General features: G+C 35.5%; 1 protein-coding gene across 4 annotated transcripts; it reads left to right on the top strand.

Moving 5' to 3' along the window:
• aggf1 (angiogenic factor with G patch and FHA domains 1) lies at window positions 1-25100 on the top strand. Of its 4 annotated transcripts, none has more exons than XM_016504102.1 (16): window positions 1-125; window positions 16206-16262; window positions 16788-17008; window positions 17106-17205; window positions 17295-17482; window positions 18413-18550; window positions 18653-18853; window positions 20243-20759; window positions 20921-21023; window positions 21101-21152; window positions 22452-22553; window positions 22631-22796; window positions 22905-22990; window positions 24212-24339; window positions 24482-24581; window positions 24673-25100. In XM_016504102.1, the coding sequence occupies exons 3-16, from the start codon at window positions 16805-16807 to the stop codon at window positions 24895-24897; spliced, it is 2310 nt and encodes a 769-aa protein (XP_016359588.1). In that variant the 5' UTR covers window positions 1-125; window positions 16206-16262; window positions 16788-16804; the 3' UTR covers window positions 24898-25100. The 4 variants fall into 4 exon arrangements, with proteins under 4 accessions (XP_016359588.1, XP_016359585.1, XP_016359587.1 ...); XM_016504099.1 differs by lacking the exon at window positions 1-125 and adding an exon at window positions 15497-15512 and having other exon boundaries at window positions 16792-17008; window positions 22911-22990; XM_016504101.1 differs by lacking the exon at window positions 1-125 and adding an exon at window positions 16052-16119.
• The last annotated feature ends 611 nt before the right edge of the window (window positions 25101-25711 follow it).

Below are 25711 nucleotides of genomic sequence, written 5' to 3'. Positions count from 1 at the left end.
CTATCATCTTCAGGGAGCTGCAGACGTTCCTACCCATCAAACACCCTGTTCTGGCATTTGAAACTCGGCTCTTGCGCAGGTGTCCGCTTCTATCAGAGTCTTACCTGCCCCGGGTGAACTGAAAGGTCAGCTGTCTTTCTCACACTCTCTCTCTCTGGAATCAGGGGACATTTGCCTCTTGTGAACCATATAGGGCCAGTACAGCCCTCTGACTTCTGGCAGAATATGAATGGAAATATTTAGAATGGCATACTACACATGCTATTTATGCAGTATGCGTATGGATGTGCACTGTATGGGTTTTGTGTGTGTGTGTGTGTGTGTGTGTGTGTGTGTGTGTGTGTGTGTGATGATCTACATTTTTTTCCCCACAAAATATAATATACAATCTGAGGATTTTGCATGAAAAACTGTATCCCAAAATGCACTTGACCTTCCATTTTTTTTAATCTCTGTCTTGACTCACTACTTGATCTGACTGCCAAAAGTTGCGTCACAGAAAATTAGATTAAAACAGCAAAATAAACATATTTGCTTCTGATGGACCCCAAACAGGTTTCATGATCACTTCCCCCCTCTGCCATTGGTCAGCAAACAGATAGCCCCGCCCCCAACTTATGCCATTGGTTGAGCCAGTGTGGATGTGTCAGGCTAGTTGAGACAGTGTGCAAAGTAAAAAACACTGATCCCACTAAAATTTTGTCTGGAAAAAAAACTGTTAACCTGTTACCCCTTTTGGTATTGCTGTTTTTTATTAATTTAATTAATTAATTAACTTTATTTCATTATTTTTTTTTTTATTTGCTGAACGTATGTTTATACTTTTATTTTTATAATTTTTTTTAATTTAAACAAATAATTAATTTTTAAATATTACAAAATATTGTAAAATAATATAAATATAATTTTTTTATATTTAATTTAATACATACAAATATTGAAATCAGTTCATTTCTGGTAACAAAATGATTGGATTATTGAAAGTGACACATATATATATATATATATATATATACACACACACACACATACATATTTGAATAGAATATTTTGAATTTGTTTTTGTTATAATTTTGTTGTAATCTTTTAACTTGAATTGATTTCAATAAAAAATATTTGAATATATATTAATTTTTAAAAATACTGTTGAATTACTTTTTGACATTTTTTTGAAGTTCAGTCCCTATTTTGTACCTTTACCTCTAAACATTGCCATTTCCACTGCTGAAGATGTTTTCAGGCCAAATCTCTCTGATAAATAAATAAATAATTGGACTAAGACACAACTAAGCCACAGTTGAATTACAGGAATTTAATGAAAAACATCCTCTCACTCATATGCACTTGTGCGTGTGAATGTTTGCTCACTTGAGCTCAAACCTACAGAACTCAATGAAACCTAATATAGTTTACCATGTGTTTGCTCGTTATTTTACGACCTACTATACACCGTGTGATGTGTGTTTATTGGAATCCGACCCAAATTTCTGACTGATCCCGGCTAACTGTGCGGCGTCCCCCCTGCTTCGTTTATTTCATTCCTGCATCCATGCAGTGGAGAGTACAGCGGGAGAGAAGAAAGAATGACGCACTTTGGCAGATAGGAGGCCACTGTTATAGCGTTAATCTTCCATTTCTCTGAGGATATCACTCACACACTTATACACAGATTGAACACGGTTCAAGGAAAAAGACATTTGAACTTGTCTAAATAGGAATATTTCCGTTGGCCATCAGACCAGTGCGCGCAGATCGAGATGTTGAAATTGCTATAGTATTAGCGACTGGAAGGTCTCTTGTGTGTGTTTCTGTGGCCTCTTTGTGCTTCAAGAATGACTTATTGACATTTCATAAGCATTAAAGGAAGGTTTCGGGTTCAATACATGTTATGCTCTATCAACAGCATGTTGATGACCACAGAAAATAATTTTGACTTTGAATTGTGTTTACAGCAATGCACTTGCAATGGAAGTGGGGCAAGACAGTTCAAAGGAGAGTTTAAAAGCAGAAATGTGTTTTAGGTTAATTCCTCTTCTAAAATATAATGTAAGTGGTCTAAACCATCCTTTAGCAGTGGGAATTCTGTTATAGGTGGATAAATGTACACTTATGAACATTTTGCAATATGTCCATTTCTGATTGGACATTTCCTTTCTCATATCATACTAAAGTTACTGGGTTTACAATTATGAAACAATATAAAAGTGAGTAAATAATGACAGAACTTTTGTATTTGCATGGCAATACTGTGTATTACTTGTCCTATAGATTTCCATAGTAAATGCATTACTTTAAACACAATTTTTGTTCATTTTTACAAACTGAGAAATCAGTCCAAGTTATCTGGCAGTAATCGACAGCATACCACGGATAGTTTGGTGGGTTTCGAGATAACAGAACACCGCTTACAAAGTAAATGCTGGATTACACAGCGTCCATTTGCTTAGATAAACAGAAAGAAGGAGAAACGGACCCATCAAACAGGCAATCATTCAGCTGTGAGGGAGGCAAACACACACACACACACACATGTTCAACATGGAGTGATTGGCTCCAGCATCCTCTTTGTTAGGATAAATATGATGGATGTGTTTATGAGATGTTCTTGAATGGTATGATGATGGCAGAAAAATATAACCACGTGTTCATTATGACACAGCAGATGAGAACATGCACATGAAAGATTGGAGAGATCAGCAGTAATACTGACAGACATTTATAAATACATAAAGTGGCGAAGATAAATTATATATATATAATATAATATAAAATATATATTTTTTTTTTATTAAAAAACATAAATAAAACAGAACAGTTCCCCTAAGCACCAATTTTCTCTAAAAGTTATGATATCTTTCACCATCCATCCCCAGTACCTTATTTTTCCTGATTGCCAACTTTGCTGTACCCAAAACATAATTCACAGACCAAATGTTGTCTTGAAGCTCTATACTTCACTCTTCCTATAAAAGAAGAGAGGAGTAGGATAAATATGATGGATGTGTTTATGAGATGTTCTTGAATGGTATGATGATGGCAGAAAAATATAACCACGTGTTCATTATGACACAGCAGATGAGAACATGCACATGAAAGATTGGAGAGATCAGCAGTAATACTGACAGACATTTATAAATACATAAAGTGGCGAAGATAAATAGGGTGGAGAGGTTATTTGCTCTATTAAAGCTGTATTTACCATTAAATGCACTATAGTTCTAAAATTTGGGGTTGGTACGATTTTTAAATGTTTTTGCTTAAATGCTCTTCAAGGCTGCGTTTGCAAAAATGCAGTAAAAACACTAATATTGTGAAATATTTTTACAATTTAAAATATCTGTTTTCTATTTGAATATATTTTAAAAATGTAATTTATTTCTGACGCGAAGCTGAAATTTCAGCATCATTACTCCAGTTTTCAGTGTCACATGTATATATATATAATATAATATAAAATATATATTTTTTTTTTATTAAAAAACATAAATAAAACAGAACAGTTCCCCTAAGCACCAATTTTCTCTAAAAGTTATGATATCTTTCACCATCCATCCCCAGTACCTTATTTTTCCTGATTGCCAACTTTGCTGTACCCAAAACATAATTCACAGACCAAATGTTGTCTTGAAGCTCTATACTTCACTCTTCCTATAAAAGAAGAGAGGAGATAAATAAATAAAGATGAGCGCTGCAGAGACGTAGTAGCTGTAATGTGTTTAATGGAGCGGCTCATGAGGAAGTGATCCACACGGCCCTCAGAGATATCAGCCCCTTACGAACGTGTGAGGAGTCAGCAGTGCATGCACTGTTATATTTGCCTGTAAACCACCGTGATAAACTGCACACGCTTATGCATCGCCCTAATTATTGATGACGTCGATCAGGCGCTGCTCAAAGGAGCTGTTTTCTGTCTCAAGATGTCAAACATATTTGGAGCCAGATTGAATCACACAACCGTCAATAAAACACATCTAAGCATTCAACTGTTGAGCTCCTCTGCGCTGCTGTTACATGTGAGGAACAAATTCACTCAAACTCTTCAGTGATTCCTCCACTGACGCCCGGCGAGTCGCAAACATGCATCCTGCTGTCAAGATCGACTGATGAGAAATCAATGCACGCATGAACAAATCACTGCAGTTTACACGCTTCTCTGTCTGTTGGTGTCCATCACATCTCATCTCAGAGGAGATTTGATCAATGCTCTGAATCTGAGCATGTTTCACACACGTGTGTTCACCAATCAGAGCTCAAACCCGGAGAAAATCAAGCTCGCGTGAAACTCGTACTGTTTCAGTTCTCAAATTCTCTTTAGGTGATTCTGGATTCGATTTATTGACTTGTCATGAATGAGGTACAATTAATGTCAGAACGGCATTAATAAATCTGGCCAGCTATTGTTTACTACACCTAGAAAAATGTTGGATACGATTTTTTATATATATTTTTGAAAGAATCCTCTCACCAAGGATGCAATTTTTTTTATCAAAAATATCGTAAAAACAGTAATATTGTGAAATATTATTACTGTTTAAAATAACAGTTCTCTATTTGAATATATTTTAAAATGTAATTTATTCCTATGAGGCAAAGCTGAATTTTTAGTTCTCAAATTCTCTTTAGGTGATTCTGGGTTGGAAATATTGACTTGTCATGAATGAGGTACCATTAATTTCATCACTGAGTTCTTAAAACAACATCAATAAACCTGGATAGCGATTGTTAACTACACCAAGAAAAATGAGCATCAATTAGTCATGGGGAAGCTATTTTTTTAGCTGTAGTTTACCAAGCAAGCTAAAGTAGTTTATATATTGTCAAACCACCCTAAAACAATTAACAGAAAACAGATACTAACACAAAAAGAAGATAACTACATTGAAACTGTATAGGATGGCATTATCTTTTTAAATATGCAACTATTAAATATTTTATTTTTGGAAAAAATCAAACTTGGGTGAATTTACAGTAAATATAAATAATAAGCACCCTGTTTTGACGAACAGTAACATTTTTAACCAAATATTTTTTTATACAAAAAGAAAGATGTACAGTACAATGAGGAGACTGAGCAATAAAAAAGCAACAAAATAATAACAAAATCAGTTTCCACACAAATAATAATCAGCACAACCATTTTCAATATTGATAATCATAAGAAATGTTTCTTGAGCAGCCAATCAGCATTTTAGAATGATTTCTGAAGGATCGAAGACTGGAGTTATGATGCTGAAAATTCCAGCTTTGCATCACAGGAATAAATTACATTTTAAAATATATTAGAAGTTCAGTCCCTATTTTGTACCTTTACCTCTAAACATTGCCATTTCCACTGCTGAAGATGTTTTCAGGCCAAATCTCTCTGATAAATAAATAAATAATTGGACTAAGACACAACTAAGCCACAGTTGAATTACAGGAATTTAATGAAAAACATCCTCTCACTCATATGCACTTGTGCGTGTGAATGTTTGCTCACTTGAGCTCAAACCTACAGAACTCAATGAAACCTAATATAGTTTACCATGTGTTTGCTCGTTATTTTACGACCTACTATACACCGTGTGATGTGTGTTTATTGGAATCCGACCCAAATTTCTGACTGATCCCGGCTAACTGTGCGGCGTCCCCCCTGCTTCGTTTATTTCATTCCTGCATCCATGCAGTGGAGAGTACAGCGGGAGAGAAGAAAGAATGACGCACTTTGGCAGATAGGAGGCCACTGTTATAGCGTTAATCTTCCATTTCTCTGAGGATATCACTCACACACTTATACACAGATTGAACACGGTTCAAGGAAAAAGACATTTGAACTTGTCTAAATAGGAATATTTCCGTTGGCCATCAGACCAGTGCGCGCAGATCGAGATGTTGAAATTGCTATAGTATTAGCGACTGGAAGGTCTCTTGTGTGTGTTTCTGTGGCCTCTTTGTGCTTCAAGAATGACTTATTGACATTTCATAAGCATTAAAGGAAGGTTTCGGGTTCAATACATGTTATGCTCTATCAACAGCATGTTGATGACCACAGAAAATAATTTTGACTTTGAATTGTGTTTACAGCAATGCACTTGCAATGGAAGTGGGGCAAGACAGTTCAAAGGAGAGTTTAAAAGCAGAAATGTGTTTTAGGTTAATTCCTCTTCTAAAATATAATGTAAGTGGTCTAAACCATCCTTTAGCAGTGGGAATTCTGTTATAGGTGGATAAATGTACACTTATGAACATTTTGCAATATGTCCATTTCTGATTGGACATTTCCTTTCTCATATCATACTAAAGTTACTGGGTTTACAATTATGAAACAATATAAAAGTGAGTAAATAATGACAGAACTTTTGTATTTGCATGGCAATACTGTGTATTACTTGTCCTATAGATTTCCATAGTAAATGCATTACTTTAAACACAATTTTTGTTCATTTTTACAAACTGAGAAATCAGTCCAAGTTATCTGGCAGTAATCGACAGCATACCACGGATAGTTTGGTGGGTTTCGAGATAACAGAACACCGCTTACAAAGTAAATGCTGGATTACACAGCGTCCATTTGCTTAGATAAACAGAAAGAAGGAGAAACGGACCCATCAAACAGGCAATCATTCAGCTGTGAGGGAGGCAAACACACACACACACACACATGTTCAACATGGAGTGATTGGCTCCAGCATCCTCTTTGTTAGGATAAATATGATGGATGTGTTTATGAGATGTTCTTGAATGGTATGATGATGGCAGAAAAATATAACCACGTGTTCATTATGACACAGCAGATGAGAACATGCACATGAAAGATTGGAGAGATCAGCAGTAATACTGACAGACATTTATAAATACATAAAGTGGCGAAGATAAATAGGGTGGAGAGGTTATTTGCTCTATTAAAGCTGTATTTACCATTAAATGCACTATAGTTCTAAAATTTGGGGTTGGTACGATTTTTAAATGTTTTTGCTTAAATGCTCTTCAAGGCTGCGTTTGCAAAAATGCAGTAAAAACACTCATATTGTGAAATATTTTTACAATTTAAAATATCTGTTTTCTATTTGAATATATTTTAAAAATGTAATTTATTTCTGACGCGAAGCTGAAATTTCAGCATCATTACTCCAGTTTTCAGTGTCACATGATCCTGATTCTTTTAATAAGAATCTGATAAGAAACATTTCTTATTATTATCACAGTTGTGTTGCTTAATATGTTTGTGCATTTATTTGAAACAGAAATCGTTTGTAACATTTTAAATATTTTTACTGCCACTTTTGATTAATTTAATGCATCTGTACTGATTAAAATGTATTCAATTCTATCAGAAAATTACTGACCCCATACTTTTGAGAAGTAGTGTACGTTTTACTCATTAAAATGACACAAAAGCAACTGATCAAATCTCCTTAAACAAACTTGCTGTGACTTTAATAACACCGACCGAACATCACTGAATGACCAATTGCAATACACCAAGTTTGAGGGTGAAATCATTCATTCTCATTTATTTGCATGCACCATATGTGTTGTTTTAGAGTCCGAAGAAATTATGCAAATCAAGTAATGGCACAAACATGCCAACAAAATTTGCGTTGAGCTCATTTTGCATGCAGCAATTCCAGATTTTATGGGAAATGTTATTATTCGATTCTGTCCTGTTATGATCAATATAAAATATATAAACAATGTTTACCACCTACACTCTTAAAAATAAAGTTTCCAAAAGGAGGTTTTCACAGCGATGCAATAGAACATCCACTTTTGGTTCCTTTTTCCATTGTAAAGGAACCTTTTTCCATTATAAAGAATCTTTTTGGAATGGAAAGATTCCATGGATGTTAAAGGTTCTCAATGGAACTATAGAATCCAATAAAGAACCTTAGTGTAGTGAATAAATAAACTATTGTATACAACTGAATTCGCCCATGAATATGCAATTTTTCAGCAAATATTGACTTGAATTTCAATCGTTAAGTGTAAAATGTGTCATTATTCCCAAAAACTGTTTCATCACAATACATTCAGGAACTGTAATAAGGCTCAGATGCTCTGTGTGACGGGGGTTGTGTTCAGTTCTCTTTGAAACGTTCATCCTGACACATAAAGTGGAGCATTTGATGAGGGACTGCTGGACGAGGTCACACACCGACTCTTCATGTAATAATGACGAACATGAGTGATTTCTTTATGAGAGGCCTACACACACTCAGAATGACATGTGTATGTGTTTCTGTGTGCATGTGTGAGAACGGGAAGAGATCATTTATAAAAGAGGCTCTTATGAATACTTCAGCCAGAGAGAGAGAGAGAGATGTGACCAAAAGAGAGGGAAAAAAGCTGTATAAACAGAGGCCAGTATCTGCATGCAAAAGTAAATAAAGCAGTGCCCTTTGGTAAATGAGGGGTAGATGGCGTTTCATAACTGGCAGACGTGGAATTACACATTTTAATGGTTCACTGTTTCAGGGACGATGATGGGACACACAGAAACACTCGGTCTTATTGAGAGGCTGTCCATTTGAGACGCTGTGTATTTTAAACATGCACATATTCAGTGTTCTGAAAGCCTCCAGCAAGTACTAATGTAACGCTAATAGAGAGAGAGAGAGAGAGAGATGTGTGATGTGTCCAAAGGCTTCAGAGGAGAAATATAGCCTGAGGTACACACACACTCAGATATAAACAAACAGTCCACTCTAAATCTGATAACAGTAAGAAGACGTGATGAATAAGAGAAGAGAAGAGAAGAGACTAATAGTATATATATATGTGGTTGTTGTTTTTTTGGGTGGGTGGGGTTGGCAACATTATTTTTTAATGTTTTTGAAAGAAGTCTCTTATGGCTGCATTTATTTGATCAAAAATACAGCAAAATTGTGAATTATTATTACAATTTAAAATAACTGTTTCTGTTTGGATGCATTATAAAATGTAATTTATTTCTGTGATGCAAATCTGAATTTTCCGCATCATTACTCCAGTCTTCAGTGTCACATGATCCTTCAGAAATCATTCTAATATGCTGATTTGCTGCTCAAGAAACACTTCTTTTCATTATTTTCAACATTTCATTATTTTCAGTGTTGAACACTTTTTTTTCTCAGGATTCATTGATGAATAAAAAATTTCAGAAATGACTTTACTGTCACATTTTGTCATCAATTTAATGCATCCTTGCTGAATAAAAAATAATAATAATAATTTCTTAATATATATATATATATATATATATATATATAAAATAGAAAACAGTTATTTTAATTTGTAAACTTATTTCACAATATTACTGTTTTTACTGTATTTTTAATCACATAAATGCAGCCATGGTTTCAAAAACACCCCAAAATGACCCAGGCATGGCGGTGTATCTGTTCACTGATCCCCTGCAGGATGCTCACGGCCCCCCAGGAGTCCACAGACCCCCGGGTGAAAGAGAGGAAACACCTCAGTGATTGACTTAAATCTGGCATTTCATAGTAACACAACAGCGCATTCATCAAACGGGCTGTGAGCCCCGAGCTTCCCTACAGCGAGAAGCTTCATCCAGTCTGACACAGGTTTGACACCTTACCAACATAAAAATCAACAGCATAAACAGCCAAAGGGGAAAAAGTCATCAAACACTGACAAAACAAGAAAAAAGAAATGAAGCCAGACAGGAAATAAGCCAAAGGACAATGACAGGTCGTTGTAATGCACAATGTATCTTCAGAAACACACACTCATAGAGGAGTCAGTGAGTTTTGGCGTGTGTTTGGTGCATGTCTCCTCCATGTGTCTAAAAAAGGCTCTAATGGGATCTCTAAATATAGATCCTTCATGATATTCAGGTCTGATTCTGGCTGTAGCCTCTTCGCCCTCTGGCACTTCATCTGCCTGAGCATTTCTCTGTCTGATGAAGCAGAAGACTTATGAATGCCGGACCTTCCTAGAGATCCAGGATCCTTTCTCAAGTCAGTGTCGTCATTGAACTTTAACAAATGTGAGCTTAAAAACTTCACGGTAACATGTATTTCAGAATTTTGTTTTGTTTCTTCCTTAGGTTAACACTGACATTGTTCGGCAGAATATCTAAGCTTTTCAGCTCATAAATAAAATCACACCTCTCTTCAGAAATCCATAGTATACATAGTTAATGATATCTTTATAATATCTCAATTGTTTCTACTAATCAATAAGCTTAAAATGAGAGCTTTCTTAGCTGTTTTTTTTTATAATAAAATACCAATAAAAAAACAATACTCACTAATTGTAGCTATTGTCTCCTCGACCTCGAACCTCTAAAGTAACGTTTGACGTCTGAGTACGCGCGATAAAATTTTCTCTCCTGCTCGAGAAACTGTAGTAGCATGTGCACTGGGAAAATACACATAACATAAACGGTATCGGGTGAGAGGGTGAATATTCTCCTGTGCACACAGGAAATTTTCCTCCGTGCATATGTTACTTTTTAGTAGGTTTAATAGTCAAATAGTTTTCCTTGTTTTAAACTTCACTAATTGTTTAATAAAATTAGAGGAAAAAATTTAATTACAGGGAAAAATTAATTTAATTACAGGGAAATAAAAAATTGCCAAAGGCATAAGAAAAATTGTATATGATATACAGTAAATCATATGTTGTCATAAATGATGTGATGTGGTGTAGGCCTAAATATACACTAACAAAAATGGTATAGAAACTATTTTAACTCAGAAATTACACAATCAAAGAAATAGCCTAGTAGCACATAGAATTTAATGTGACATTTTTAAATAGAACAGTTGAAATAGTACCTATATTCTTGTAAAACGTACTCAAGTTTTATGTAATACTTCAAAAACACATCATATTATATATAATTTATATCATTATTATCATTATCATTATTATTATTATTTGTCTTGTTATAAGGATGTTTAGATATTTTTACTAAAAACAAGGCAAAAATACTACTTTAGAAAAGTTTTTTTATTAGAAACATCTGAAACTGAGCTATAAGTAAACCTCCAATGTGATCGTCCCATTAAATGCTCAGTAATATTCCGTTTTATCTATTTATTGCTGAAATTTATGCCCAGAAGAATCCTGCCTGATAATGGCTACAGTATTCTCACAAATATTACAGGGAGACTGGAAAAACTGATGTAAGTTCTGATAGTGGGGGATATGAGCTGCTTTGGTATGATTTTATCTCTGCGCTTTGTGTTTTTTGGAGAGCTGTTCCTCGCCAGGATGACGTTGTTGTTACGCACAACTCCATGTCATCATAATGCAAGTCCTGCAGAGCCTTCACTTGTGTGTATGACACTTCACACACACACACACACACACACACACACACACTCACATCCGAATAAGCATGATATGCTTGGCTCTGGGACAGAGCAGAATAAACATTTTCTCCCTACACACACATACACAACCTCTTACACCGACAAACCCATTCACACTCTTCTTCGCACACACACACACACACACACACACACACACACACACACAGGCTAATCCACTGCAAAACGGTACAACAGCCCTGACGTGCTGAGCTCATCAGAAAGGGCATTTGCATTTTGAATCTGAGAGCACAACTGGAATCTTTCGTCGTTTATGACACTACAATAAGCAGCAATGCCATGCACAAACAAACGCTGATTGAATTCTTGGTGCGCGGAAAAAGAGAACGAGGCGGATCCTATCAGATCAGAAAGAACAGTCTCTGTGGCTGTGTTTATCCCTGCAGCTTCCAATTTACGATTCTTTTTTATAATTGTTTATTTGATAGCACAATCTGACAGTGAACGTATCTGAAAAAAATACATAAAAATGATTATCCGTTGCAGAGATTTATAGAGAAACAGACAGATGGGTGAAAGCTGATGTATATTTGGAGATCAGAGGCCACACAAACACTGAAGGTTTCATCCCGGATGCAAGTACTGACCTTTTGACCTTTGACTCAATGATGCACAAATCTTTACATTCTCTAGTTTTCAAATGGCGTTGAAATAGTTTCTGTAGCCATAGCAACCAGCATTCTATTGTGCCCATTCTCTCTCATTATGTGGTTGCGATCAAACTGTATGTAGTAGAAGTTGTGACATAACAAGCATTGTCAAGCAATTAACAAGCTTTTTATATATTCTAACGTTTGAGTGGTTTTGCCTGTACAAATGTTGTAGGTGGTTCCTAAGTCATTCTTATTTGGTTGCTAAGGTGTTTTGGGTGGATGCCTGCTGACCCAAGTCAAAATGGTCCCCATACAAATCTCTGATATTTTGTAACGACTATTAAGGTGATAGTAGTTTGGTGAATTTTCATGGGCGAAATCCAGTCATCCATGCAATTGGAAATTTTGCATGGGGTTGAAAGATTTTATATTTTTATGGCTCATATAGTATGATATAGTGAGATTATGGAGGAAAAAAATACCTCCGTTTTATTCAGAGATCAAAATATATATATATGTCTAATAGAAAGATACGTATAAAATGCAATGCTATACAATGATGACTGAGAGATTAATAAATAAATGTTCCTCAAAAAGCCTTATGATCATATTTGATACACTTTAACATGATTTTTCTAATAACTGATTAATATATAATCAAAGTTGCTTTAAATAAAATTATAAATATTACTAACAATATAAAGGTTATTATTATGTGTACTTCATAAAAACCAGTGAAGGTTTCACATGCAAAAAGAAACGTACCATTACTTGAAGGTAAACATTTTTACAATCATGCTAAAAAGACTTTAATTTGCTAAAAAAGTGTCATTTGCCCCTTTATGATGAATCACTTGTTATTCCTCAATTGTAAGTTGCTTTGGATAAAAGTGTCTGCTAAATTAATGAACATAAATGTAGCAATCAGGCAATAGTAGACTGTGTACAACAGGCTTTTCAGCACAGTTTTGATCATGCAGATGACATAGAGGTCTTAGAAATTTGCATATCAAATATATGATACAGTGGCCTTTATAGGGTTAAATCAGTAACCCTAAGTATAAGCAGTAGTTATGATGCTTGATTTAACAAATACCACTAATTACATTTATATGCTCACAGTCAATGCTGCACTCAAAGCAATGTTAATCATCATGGAAATATTGCATAACTCAAGCGAGATGGATGGTTTACTGTAATGTACTGTTTAGGGAAGGGTTTACTCGAGGGTCATGACACTCACACGTCCTGTCATTAATGTCAGCTTAACCCTCAAGCATCCTTCGTATAGCAGCCCTTAATTGGTCCTTTTTGGACAAATTTGGGCACGAAGGTCTCATGTGTGATCCCAATTTATTTTTTTTTTTAAATGTCATATCACTATCTTCGATAAAATAAAAACTATCAATTTATGCAATTTTTTTGTGATTTGTGGTGTTTTTCTATTTATTTACCTCTTGATGTAAAATGTGCTTATTTTTATGTTACATTTAATATTTCTTTTACTTCAGTAAAAAAAAAAAAAATCATTCCAGTAATTTCAGACAGCCAAAACCTAAAAATGTGGTGACTTTGGTGACATCTGGTGACATATGATGGTATAAAAATGATGCCAAATGCCAAAATGTGCTTACAGACAAATCCATGCTATAAGGAAAAGACAAAGTAGGAGACAGAGTAATCATTTATTTATAACAAAAAAAACATCAAATTTCATGTAATGGGCTCATTCAATGCTTTGTTTGAGTGTTTGCCACATTGAGAATGTTGTATAGGCTCCCAATAAAAAATTAATTTTGTGTTGCGTAGAATGTGTTAAAGGCACATTCTACGCTTTGTAAATGGGTGCGTGTGTTTGTGTGTGTGTTTGCCACATTGAGAATGTTGTATAGGTGCACCCCTTCATTTATGTGTATGTATGATCTGCATTGTGTTGGATTTATTTATTCTTATTGGACAAATAAAAAAATTGCTCTGAATTACAGTATTTCCCATAATCCCATTCATTTTCTATGGGTGCCCACTTTTGTCCACGAAGGACAAATTATGGAGTTTTTTTTTTTCAACCACTTAAATTGTTGAATCGAGTCAATTTTGTGTGTGTGTGTGTGTGTACTTGTTTTTCTATTCTGGTGGGGACTTAAACCTGAATACACACAGACTCATGGGGACTCGTGTCACGGTGGGGACCTAAATTGAGGTCCCCATGGGTAAACAAGCTAATAAATTACAGTGTGTGTGTGTGTGTGTGTGTGTGTGTGTGTGTGTGTGTGTGTTCAGGTGGCAAATTTGGGAAAACTAGCCAAGTTTTGTACCGCTCAGAATAAGGAAAATATTTTAAAAAATGATATTGCCCACATTTGTCATGAAGGATGCTTGAGAGTGAATGTGCTTGTTTGTGTGTCATGACAAGTTCTCAACCTGTCAGCGTAATGAAGTCACAACTGTAGTTTATTAACAAACACTTCATTCATGGAATGAACATACCGTTGTCGTAAATTAGTAAGTTTCTCATGTTTGCGTAACGTACAGTTTTGTTTAACAGTGAAGGAAGCACTACTTCTTGTTTCACTAATTCCGTTAAAACTTGCAAATACTAATTAGCACATGCTTGAGGCAACATAACCATGAAAGCGGTGTGCAGGAAAGTAAGGTGGCGTAAATCTCTTGATTTCCTCAAGCTGTCGCTCTTCCTGTCTGTTACGGCCCTCTGAGCTTCTGTCATATTAAATGCACCTGTGGTCTCATCTTCTTCACCTTGCAGCCTGACACAGGTGTTAGAATAAACACGGTTTTAATTTGATTCAGTCTCATATGCTGAATGAAAGTGCTTTGTGAGGGACGTCACAGACAGTTTGGCTTCCAAACTCAGAACTTTTAGACTGGAAGGTTAAAACATTTAACACAAAGAAATCAATGTGATAAAATAATTTTTTTAAACATCCCCTTGAAATAATAATTTCACTTGCTTGTACTGCCCTCTGCTGCCCAAATTCAAACTCTCATTTATGTGTACCTCAGTCAATGAGCTTCAATATAAACTAAATAAGGGCCAATTAAAGGGGTCACGTTAAAAATGTGAACAATTGTGTATATTTTATTTATTTCTTTTTGAGGACGTCAGCCTCCGTTATGTAGGTTTAAGGCTAATATTCTTTCTGTTAATGTGTTTTTTTTTGTACACACAGTGCCTGCAAACATACATTAACCCAAATTTGCGCAGTTTCTAAACATTGAAAACATATGAAACATACGTTAAACGTAAACGAATGAATGAATGAATAACAGCCTACGTCTTTATATTTTATGTAACAGGTTGTCACTTCGGCCAAACGAACGTCAATGATGCATTAACTGAGTTCTGAGGGGTTGTGGCTAGAAGGGATACAGCAAAACCCGGAAGCTAAAAATAAATTGAATTTTCTACCTATTAGATTGTGTTTTATTAACGTCTACACCTCCCCCTTAAAATAATGCAAAAATAGTAATTATTGTTGTACAGTGTGAGAAAAATTACGGTATATTGATGTGCGCATGTCCAGTAGCTTTTGCTGTACGTCGCCAGCAGCGCCATAGAAAAACCGGAAGTGATGCAGGAGTAAGTAAGCCATGACATCACAAAGTGAAAGTATGGCAGCGTCCGTAGCAGTGGGATTAAACTTCAGCACGTTGGCTGCCTGTAACGCACTTTACGATCACACAAACTTCTACAAGTGCCTGCAAACATACATTAACCCAAATTTGCGCAGTTTCTAAACATTGAAAACATATGAAACATACGTTAAACGTAAACGAATGAATGAATGAATAACAGCCTACGTCTTTATATTTTATGTAACAGGTTGTCACTTCGGCCAAACGAACGTCAATGATGCATTAACTGAGTTCTGAGGGGTTGTGGCTAGAAGGGATACAGCAAAACCCGGAAGCTAAAAATAAATTGAATTTTCTACCTATTAGATTGTGTTTTATTAACGTCTACACCTACCCCTTAAAATAATGCAAAAATAGTAATTATTGTTGTACAGTGTGAGAAAAATTACGGTATATTGATGTGCGCATGTCCAGTAGCTTTTGCTGTACGTCGCCAGCAGCGCCATAGAAAAACCGGAAGTGATGCAGGAGTAAGTAAGCCATGACATCACAAAGTGAAAGTATGGCAGCGTCCGTAGCAGTGGGATTAAACTTCAGCACGTTGGCTGCCTGTAACGCACTTTACGATCACACAAACTTCTACACGAATATGTGTCCAGTGCACGGTGGTCATATGATGTTTATCTTTGATTTGCAGATTGACGCGTGCGCAGGGAATCTGGGAACGCGTAGGGAAAACGGGAGATTTAAATCGGTGAGGGAAATGTGGCGTAAAACTCAAATGTGCCTTAATACAAAACATAGCTTCTCTATTGTTTCATATATTCTTATTATATCTTATGTTAAATCAAATTAGTTGAGACCTTTAGTTGGTTGCTGTGCTCAGATTATTGTTATTTTAATGCTATGGTTTCAGTTTCATTATTTTTTTGCATATTCACGAAATCCTTCACTGGTTGGTCGGTCTAGTTAGGAGTTTTCAAACCTTTTGATGCGAGGAACTCCCAAAAATAATAATAAGCTCGCTAGGAACTCACTTCCTAAAATATATATTTTAAGCTATGTATTTATATGTATAAAAACCTATTATTAAGGACTAATTTTTCTCAGATAAAGAAACAAGACACAAATAAGATAATCGTTGACATACAGTAAGAGATTTAATTTAATTAGCGAAAACTTTTGTGTCATTTTATTATTATTATTTAAAATATATTGAAGTATCTTTAACTCTTTTAGTTCTTCAGATTTAAATCTTTAGTTTTTTTCCTATGTTTAGGTAGAGCCTCCTCGGCAATGGCTGCAGAACGAAACCCAGATACTGAATCCAGTGATCAGGGTTTGGAAGCCGAGCTTGTGTCTTTGAGATCACAAGCTGAGGCGCTGCGACAGGAGCTGAAGACATGTAAGGATGAACTTCAGAACTTACAGAAACAGCTCAGCCAAAGCGAACGACTCCAGAAGACGACAGAAAGCTACAACCAAGATCTCAGGCAGCAGGTGAGCCATGTGCTCGTGGAGAACAAGGAGCATTTTAAAGCAAAAAAGATGTCAACACAAGAAGATTGTTGGTAACATTGTGTTTGTGTTGCTTTAGGTTGATAAACTGAGTGCAGAAATCCATGAGCGAAAGAAGAGAGAGAGGGAGAAAGTAGATGCTGAGACTCAGACGGAGGAGTATACATGGACGGAGACAGGTTGGGCTTTTTTCTTTTTTTTTATGTTAATATTCCAGTAGTCTGCAGCACTGATGTTTTATTTAAATGTTATTTTCTTCCTGAAACAGATTATTATAATTATTACTATGGTGGATACTACCAGTCAGGAACGGAGACCACAGCAGAAGCACAGGAGAATGTTGTCATGGAAACTCAAGGATATTGTGAACACACTGAGGAGCATCATGTGCCAGCTGAGACGGCACCAGCCAATCCTGAGCTACCAAATGAATCAAGTGATCTTCCACAAACAGAGGTATGAGAAGTGTTACTTATTTAAGTGTTATTAATTTCTGATAACAGTTTTAGGCATGTTGGTATTGACATAGTTTGCATGTGTTGCATGTTGAGTTGAAATACTACCAAATGTCTAAAGTATAGCCAATATAATGTAAAATCTGGTCTAAACAATCTGCATAATGGCGAAAATAATATAACAAATCATAAAAAAAATTACAGTAATGCCAGAATGTAGCCAAAATAATCAGGCAAATTGCTAAAACAGTCAATAAAAGCTAAATAAAACCAAAATAGAATAAAATAAAGTAAAAATAATCTAACATATTGCCAAAAACCTGAATTACGGTCAAAACAACTCGAGTATAGTCAGAACAATCTGTTAATACAATACATAAATAAATGATAAAACATATTACAAAGAAATTAAAATATGGCCCAAAATAGCCAAAATGATTACAACTTAAAAAAATAAATAAAATCTCAGGCAGTCTAAATTAAGGCCAAATTAATATCCAAATGGCTAAAATATGGACAACATAATCCTAAAAATAGCCAAAACAATTTCAATTTTGGCAAAGAAAGAAAGAAATATAATCTTACATATATTATATCATATCACTTAAAATCTACAATATAGCCAAAGTAATCCAACATATAGACTAACATAATTAAAAAACTATTTAAATTTACTCAAAATTTAGTCAAACTAATTTTATAGCCACATAATCATAATATGGCCACAATAACCCAGCATATACCCAAAATAGTCTAACGTATGATCAGAACAATCCAACATATCACCAAAACAATATAAAATCCAACCAAAATGATCAAACATTACATTTACATAAACAAATACGAGCAGTTTACGGCCAGTAATAAAAATAATTATCATTTAAAGTAATAATTATGAGCCAGTTTCTCGACTGTGTAAACATGTTCTCAGGAGGCCTCTGGGGAAGGCGGCTCTATAGCCGACATGCTGAGAACAACAGCAGAGGAAGCATTGAACCAGACCAACTTTGTGTTTGATGAAAGTTCTGGCATGTACTACGACCACAGCACTGGATTCTACTACGACTCTGTAAGTTGTTCTTCTGTCGGGACGTTTGACTGCTGCTATTTGTGTAATCGGCATGTGTAATCTTAATCGCCTGTGTTAATGTGTTTTTTCCTCTTCCCCCAGTCCAGTCAGCTGTACTATGATGCTAACACAGGCATGTACTATTACTTCGACCCAGAGAGCGGAAAATACCAATTCCACTCTAGGATAGAGGTGCCTACAGCACATCCCGAAGTGGAGCAGACGCCACAGAGGAAGACCAAAGATTGGAAAAACAGGAAGTCGGTGAAGAACACCGATAGAGCTTCCTGTCCCGACGGAGGGGTGAGATGCACACGGACACACATTGTCTTTGCATAGTTTTGTAATCATAGATATTTGTTTGTTGGTTGATACTCGGTCTTCCTCAACTAGATTTCCCATTTGAAGTTTCGTTTGTAAACCACTTTAATTTCAGTTTTTCAATTTTACCACCATCTTGAGTCTCAGTTTTCAGTATTTTTTTTTTATTTATTTTTTTCAATTCAAAAACCTCTTTCTGGCTTCTGGTTCTTGCTCTTGTTGAATTGAGTTTGTGTTCGTGAGGGTCTGTAGAATAATCCAGGGTCTCAGAAAGGGGTCCGTCATTATGGGAAATTAGATGCCTGGTGGAGCTGACCGTGTGCTCTTCCTTTCGCTGTAGGTTCAGGATTTGACTTGCTCATTTGCTCAGTTGAAGATAGACCATTTGAGGCGGGTTGGAGTGAGAGGTACGGTCTTTAATAGCTATAAAGTTACATAGAGTTTTAGTATTTTTCCCCCAAATGGTCGTAACAAGCGAAAGTCATTCAGTTAATTTTTTTTTTTTTAATTTTGATGTTTTTATTCACCACTAAATTTAATACTGTTCAGGGTCAGTACATTTGTTTTCTTAAAAGAAATAAATACTTGTATTCAGTAAGAACACATTACATTGATGAAAAGTGACAGTAAAGACATTTATAATGTTTATAAAATTATATTTCAAATAAATGCTTTTGAATTTTTTTATTCATCATTGAATTGAATTTTATATTCATCAAAAATTCTGAAAAAATTTTCAGTTTCCACAAAAATGTTAAGCAGCACAACCGTTTGCAACATTGATAATAATTGAAATATTTCTTGAGCATCAAATCGGCATATTAGAATGATTTCTGAAGGATCATGTGACACTGAAGACTGGGGTAATGATGCTGAAAATTCAGCTTTGCATCACAAGAATAAATTACATTTTAAAATATATTCAAATCAAAACAATTGATTTTAAATTGTAAAAATTGTTTTCCTTTAGTTTTTATCTTTAACCTGGTTTATTTTATTTGATTTAACATTTATTGATGGTATTTTGACTGGGGTATAATGCGGTGTCAGAGCACATGCTTGTTTCTACAAATCTGGATTGCGCAATTTTTTTCTTATCCCATGCGGAACTCTTTTCCACCATCTTTTTTGTGCCAAAAAGGACAAGAATTAAAAACACATCAAACTATGATGCAAAACTTAAGCCAGATCAGTGAGCGCCGTTTGGATGTTGAGGTTTTAGGTGGTTGTTTTGCATTACATTTTCTTGAACTGAAAACTGAGACTCAAATGGACCTTGAAAGAAAATACAAATCTTATTTTTTCACCTCAAAACAATGTGGAGACACTACTGGTGACGTCCTGATTGGCTGAGTGTTTGCTCACTGACAGGACCATAAAGAGGCAGGGCCTGAGACTGTCAGACAGTCAGAAAATCACCACCGAGGTAAGAAGGATGATGCGTCATCACTTAAAAAAGGACGAAAGTCTCGGTCCCGAAGCCTGCAGCGACCCAGCGGTGCAGAACGATCCAGACAGACCAAGAGCAGAGACCGAAGCAGAGATCACTCCACGAACAGAAAGAAAACCCGGAGGCGGAGTGAATCACATTCTGATGACTCGCATAGCAGGAGGCGGAGCGAAAACGGGTCGCATTCTGATGACACGCACAGCGGGAAGAGAAAGAAGAAGAGGAAAGAGAGGAAGAGATCGCATTCTGAGACTCGCAGAGAAAGGAAGTCACGCTCTGATAACGTGAGCGGTGAGAGCGAGCCGGAGGAGGGCGAGATCACAGAATCAGATGGAGAGAAAGAACTTTCTTCAGCGTCATCTTCATCCTCGTCTGCATCTCCTGTCCAAGTAGAACATGACAGTCCTGAGAGAGAAATGGAAACACAGATGCAGGAAGGTGAGGAGGGGAGTGAACATTGCGCCCCCTGGTGGCTGGTTGGTATCGTTTAAAGATGCAATGTTATTTTTGAATGCGCATCAGGTAAACATGCCATATTTTGCACTACTGTAGCATTTTATTTTTGTCTATCTGTAATGTGTGTGATTTGTATATTTCAGAAGCCTGGCCACCGTGTGTTCGGGTAACTGTGGTTCGCTCTCCTGTGCTGCAGACGGGAACGCTTTTCATCCTCACGGCTGATACAGTCGCCACCATCGGCCGGTCGGTACAGTTCTGTGTGTAGTTCTGTTCATCCATTGCGTTGACGAGTTAAAATGTTTGTGTGTATCTGTTTGTAGAGAGAAAGACATGAATCATGCCATCAGAATCCCCGAGATGGGAGTCAGTAAGGTAAAACAAACTCAAATCACACTAAAAACACACATTCTTGGTCAAAAGCATTTTTACTATGACATTAAACGGTCTATAAAGTGCTGAGATTGATGCATTTTGTATAGTCAGATGTCTTGATATGCATTAAAGGGTTAGTTCACCCAAAAATGAAAAATAGCCCATAGATTACTTACCCTCAAGTCATCCTAGGTGTATATGACTTTCTTCTTTCAGACAAATCCAGTCGGAGTTATAGTAAAAATTGTCTTTGATCTTTCAAGCTGTTTCATGGCACTCAGCAGGTGTTGCATGCTTCTGTCCAAAACAAGTTAAATAAAAAGCGCCCATCCATAAAAAAATGTATATCCATATTCAAAACGTAATAATCACTTTAATGTAGCTTGCGCTCACTGTTGTAAAGGAAAACAGTTCCGGGCGGATGACCTCTGAGGTCAGCGCTGCGCACACTTCGACTGGATTCGTCTAAAAGAAGAAAGTCATATACACCTAGGATGACATGAGGGTGAGAAATTTATGGGCTAATTTTAATTTTTGGGTGAACTAACCCTTTAAATAATGATCGTACACTGAAGTATACTCTAAATCACTTGTTTGTTTGTTTTTTTAAAAGTATCTTAAAACAATTTGCGATGCATTTTACTTGACAAACTAGGATTCAAAAGTTTGGGTTCGCTAAAATTTGTAATTTTTTTTTTGCAAAAAGTCTCTTTTGCTCACCAAGGCTCCAGTTATTTGATCAAAAATACAGTAAAAAAGTATATTATGAATATTATGAAATATTATTACAATTTAATATAACTATTTTGTATTTGAATATATTTTAAAATGTGATTTATTTCTGTGATGCAAAGCTGAATTTTCAGCATCATTACTCCAGTCTTCAGTGTCACATGATCCTTCAGAAATCATTCTAATACGCTGATTTGCTGCTCAATACATTTTTTTTTTTTTTATTGTCAATGTAATATTTTTGTGGAAACCATGATTACTTTTTTCTTTTTTTTAATTCAATTTTCAGGTATTTTTCAGGATTTTTTTAATAGAAAGTAAAAACAACAATTTATTTGAAATAGAAACATTATAAATGTATTTACTGTCATTTTTAATCAATTTAATGCGTCCTTGCTGAATAAAAGTATACATTTCTTTAAAAAAAATCTTACTGACCCCAAACTTTTCTAAAGGACATAGAATTATAGTAACACCAGGAACATGTTTTAAAACAGTAAACAGAATTAACATTTTGACAGTGTTTTCACTCTTTGTTGATGTTTTTCTCTCTATCTCTGTTTGTAGTCCCATGCAGAAGTTTATTTTGACCAGGAGCAGCAGTGTTATATGCTGATAGATCAAGGAAGTCAGAATGGCACCGTCCTCAACGGAAACCGAATACTGCAGGTAACAAACACAGCTGTTCTGTCCCAACAGCCTTTAACACATATCTCAATATGAGAATTTAAACATGTTTTCTGCAGCCCAAAGTTCGCTGTGACCCTTGCCCTCTGACCCACGGAGATGAAGTAAAGATGGGAGAAACCGTTTTGTCTTTCCACATTCACATGGGAACAGACACATGTGACGGCTGTGAACCAGGACAGATCATCGCACACCTGAGCCGCCATAAGAAAGACGACACCTCCGGTATATATAAGCGCACATGATTCTGCTCACAGTTATTATAGTCAAATGCTTTAGTGTGAATCAATTGCTGTTCACATTTTTTACGACATGCATACTTATTTATGTATGTTTCAGGAACTGTTCTCAGTAAAGAGGACAAGGAAGTTCAACGACAGAAAGAACTGAAGATGATGAAGGTTAAATATGGTCTTAAAGTAAGTTTGTATGTCCTTTACAAGCTCTCTTGTTGGCAAGTTGGGCATGTTTATGTGGACTTGGTAATGGTGTGCGTTCAGTGCTGCCCTCTTATGGTCAGCATGTAGAGACAGTCACTCTATTCCTAGGTGTTGCAAGCGATAACAGTTAAAATATTTAACCTTTAAAACGATGCTACTGTTATCATTCTAAGGCAAGCATCACTGTTATTATTGTGCATACTTTGTCCTAAGGTTTGTTCTAAATCATTAAGTATTAAACTTTGCTGCAACATTTGTACTACGCAATGGTTTTCAACCTTTGATGTTATGAAAAGACTTGAAGGCAACCAGTGTTATTTTAGTATCATTGATTCTATTATAGTTTTTGTTAGTATTTAGAATTATTTTATTTCTTTTTTATATTTTGTTTTATATTTTAATTTTAAAGTTTTTGTAATTTTGTTGTGTTGTCTTGTTTTTTTTTATTGATTTGATTTTTATTTTTTTTTTAATGTCTATATAGTTTTTGTTAAGTTTTAGTTTATTTAGTTATTTTAGTATTTCAACTTGAACAAAAATGATAAATGTTATTATTAGGGCCATGATTATTATTAAACCTAAAACTATGAAAAAAATTATTACTTAAAATAAAATAAACATTCAATGAAATAAAAATGTAATTTTCATTTAGTTTAAGTACTAAAAGAACTAAAAATAAATAAACTAAAATGTAATACAAACTTTATAGACAGAAAAACTAATAAAAAACAACAAAAAAAAATTACTAAAATGTAAAATTAAAAACAAAAATAGAAAGTACATTCTATTCTAATTCTTACCAAAATCTATAATAGTATATCAATTATACTAAAATAACTCTTATTAGAGTAAGATGATTCTAATATACAGTATCAATGATAATTTAATGATTTAAATATTTTAAGTCATCCTGTCACCCCCTTGGAACCTCTAGCAACCATCCAGAACACCCTTGCCTTATAGACAGTTCTTAAGTGTTTTTGTTGTACTGTGCTATTGCTGAAAAGTTATTGATGTATTATATATTTCATTGGCATAATTCAGAAAATTTACTTGGTTTTGTTGTGTTAATGTTTGTATTTTCAGCACCGCTGGGTGTGACTTGAAACTCTTGACAATGCTTGTTTAACAAATACTTTAATATACTGTGTGTGTGTGTGTGTGTGTGTGTGTGTGTGTGTGTGTGTGTGTGTGTTTCAGAGCAGTGATTATGAGGAACAGAAAGCCCTGAAAAAGAGCAGGTATAAAGATAGAGCAGAAAACCGCCGGCAGACAGTCGGCAGCGAGGCAACGTTCCAGAGAGATGATGCTCCTGCTTCTGTTCATGTGTATGTAACCTATTCAGTCAAACATTTATCCCTTTAAAACAGATCTGCACTACAGTAGACATCTTGCGTAACGATATGAAGTCTCCTCAAGGTTAAAGATGTTTTTGCAGACTTGTGCTTTTCTCACTGTGCGTGTGTGTAGTGAAATCGGAGATGAGAATAAGGGTAGACAGATGCTGGAGAAGATGGGCTGGAAACGAGGAGAAGGGCTCGGCAAGGACGGAGCTGGAATGAAGGATCCGGTAATACTAATTTCTCCATGTTTTGTTTACGCAGTGTCATGTATGCTAGTGTGTAAGTTTACACTCACTTCCCTTTGTGTGTGCATCGTAGATTCAGCTGCATGTGCGCAAGGCTCAGTCCGGTCTCGGTTCTGGAGCTGCCGTGTCGATAGAAGACGCTTCGCTCACTAAAACCAAAACCCAGCGGAACTGGGAACGTGCGCGGGAACGGTTCTCTGACGCCTGCCAGGCTGACTCCGCCCGCCAGGCTGACTCCGCCCATCCTGAAACCAGCAAATCACCTAAAGCCTGGGTCAAAAGTGAGGGCACAGAGTGACTTCTTTGACTCTGATGCCTGACATGGCCATTATTTTGCTACCTTTTCTAGTAATTTCAGTGGAAGACCTTTTTCTTATGAGGTTTGTAAATAGATGCAAGTTTGTTTTAAAGATTGCTGGTCAGAGAGTTTTTTTGTTTTGTTTTGTTTACAGTGAGATTCAGAAACAGAATATCTTGGACAAATAAACAATAAAAAAAAGTACATGCATTCCAATTTATACATTTATATTTGTTTTGCATCATAAAATTAAATGAGTAGGTCTGTCTGTCTTACTGTAAAGCCACAATTTGAGAATCATTTTTGCAGCATTTTACATGAGGGCTGCAGTTAAACCTGTCCAATCAGAAAGTAACTTATTTAACTCCCTAATCTTCAGTCTTAAGTCAGTCTTTTCTTACTGCCATTTGTCCATAGGCAACAAATAATTCGTTATGTGTCCACACATAAAGCTGTTGTGACCAGTTTATAACCCAACCACTTAAACATGATTATTATTTACCTCTTGCATGCATAAACACTTATTATTGTTTATCCTTATTGTATCAATCTCATGTCTGGGTCACGTCACCTCAAAATCAAAAGAAAAAAAATGCTGAAGGATATTTTTAGAACCATTTAAGACCAGTTTGTTATTAGTTTTAGATTAGTTTTATTATACCACTTTCCCCAAATTCTCATGATCATAATGTGCCTTGTTTTACTGTTAACTGTCTTTGTAGTTCTCATTATTTTCAGCAGAGTTTCTCACAGGATCATCCAGCTCACACACAATGTTTATAATAATAATATTATTTATATTTATTATTAGTAG

Source organism: Sinocyclocheilus anshuiensis, unplaced genomic scaffold (assembly GCF_001515605.1).
Source record: "Sinocyclocheilus anshuiensis isolate Anshui unplaced genomic scaffold, SAMN03320099.WGS_v1.1 scaffold1184, whole genome shotgun sequence".
NCBI lineage: Eukaryota > Metazoa > Chordata > Actinopteri > Cypriniformes > Cyprinidae > Sinocyclocheilus > Sinocyclocheilus anshuiensis.
The sequence above is the reverse complement of the archived record's forward strand: the minus strand, read 5'-3'. Positions and strand labels throughout refer to the sequence as shown.

What these genes read in the sequence shown, in the direction of transcription:
- aggf1 (XM_016504099.1), top strand. An exon ending in GGAAACACAGATGCAGGAAG is followed by an intron (nt 20,760 to 20,920) that starts GTGAGGAGGGGA and finishes TGTATATTTCAG; the next exon opens with AAGCCTGGCCACCGTGTGTT. An exon ending in TAAGAAAGACGACACCTCCG is followed by an intron (nt 22,797 to 22,910) that starts GTATATATAAGC and finishes TGTATGTTTCAG; the next exon opens with GAACTGTTCTCAGTAAAGAG.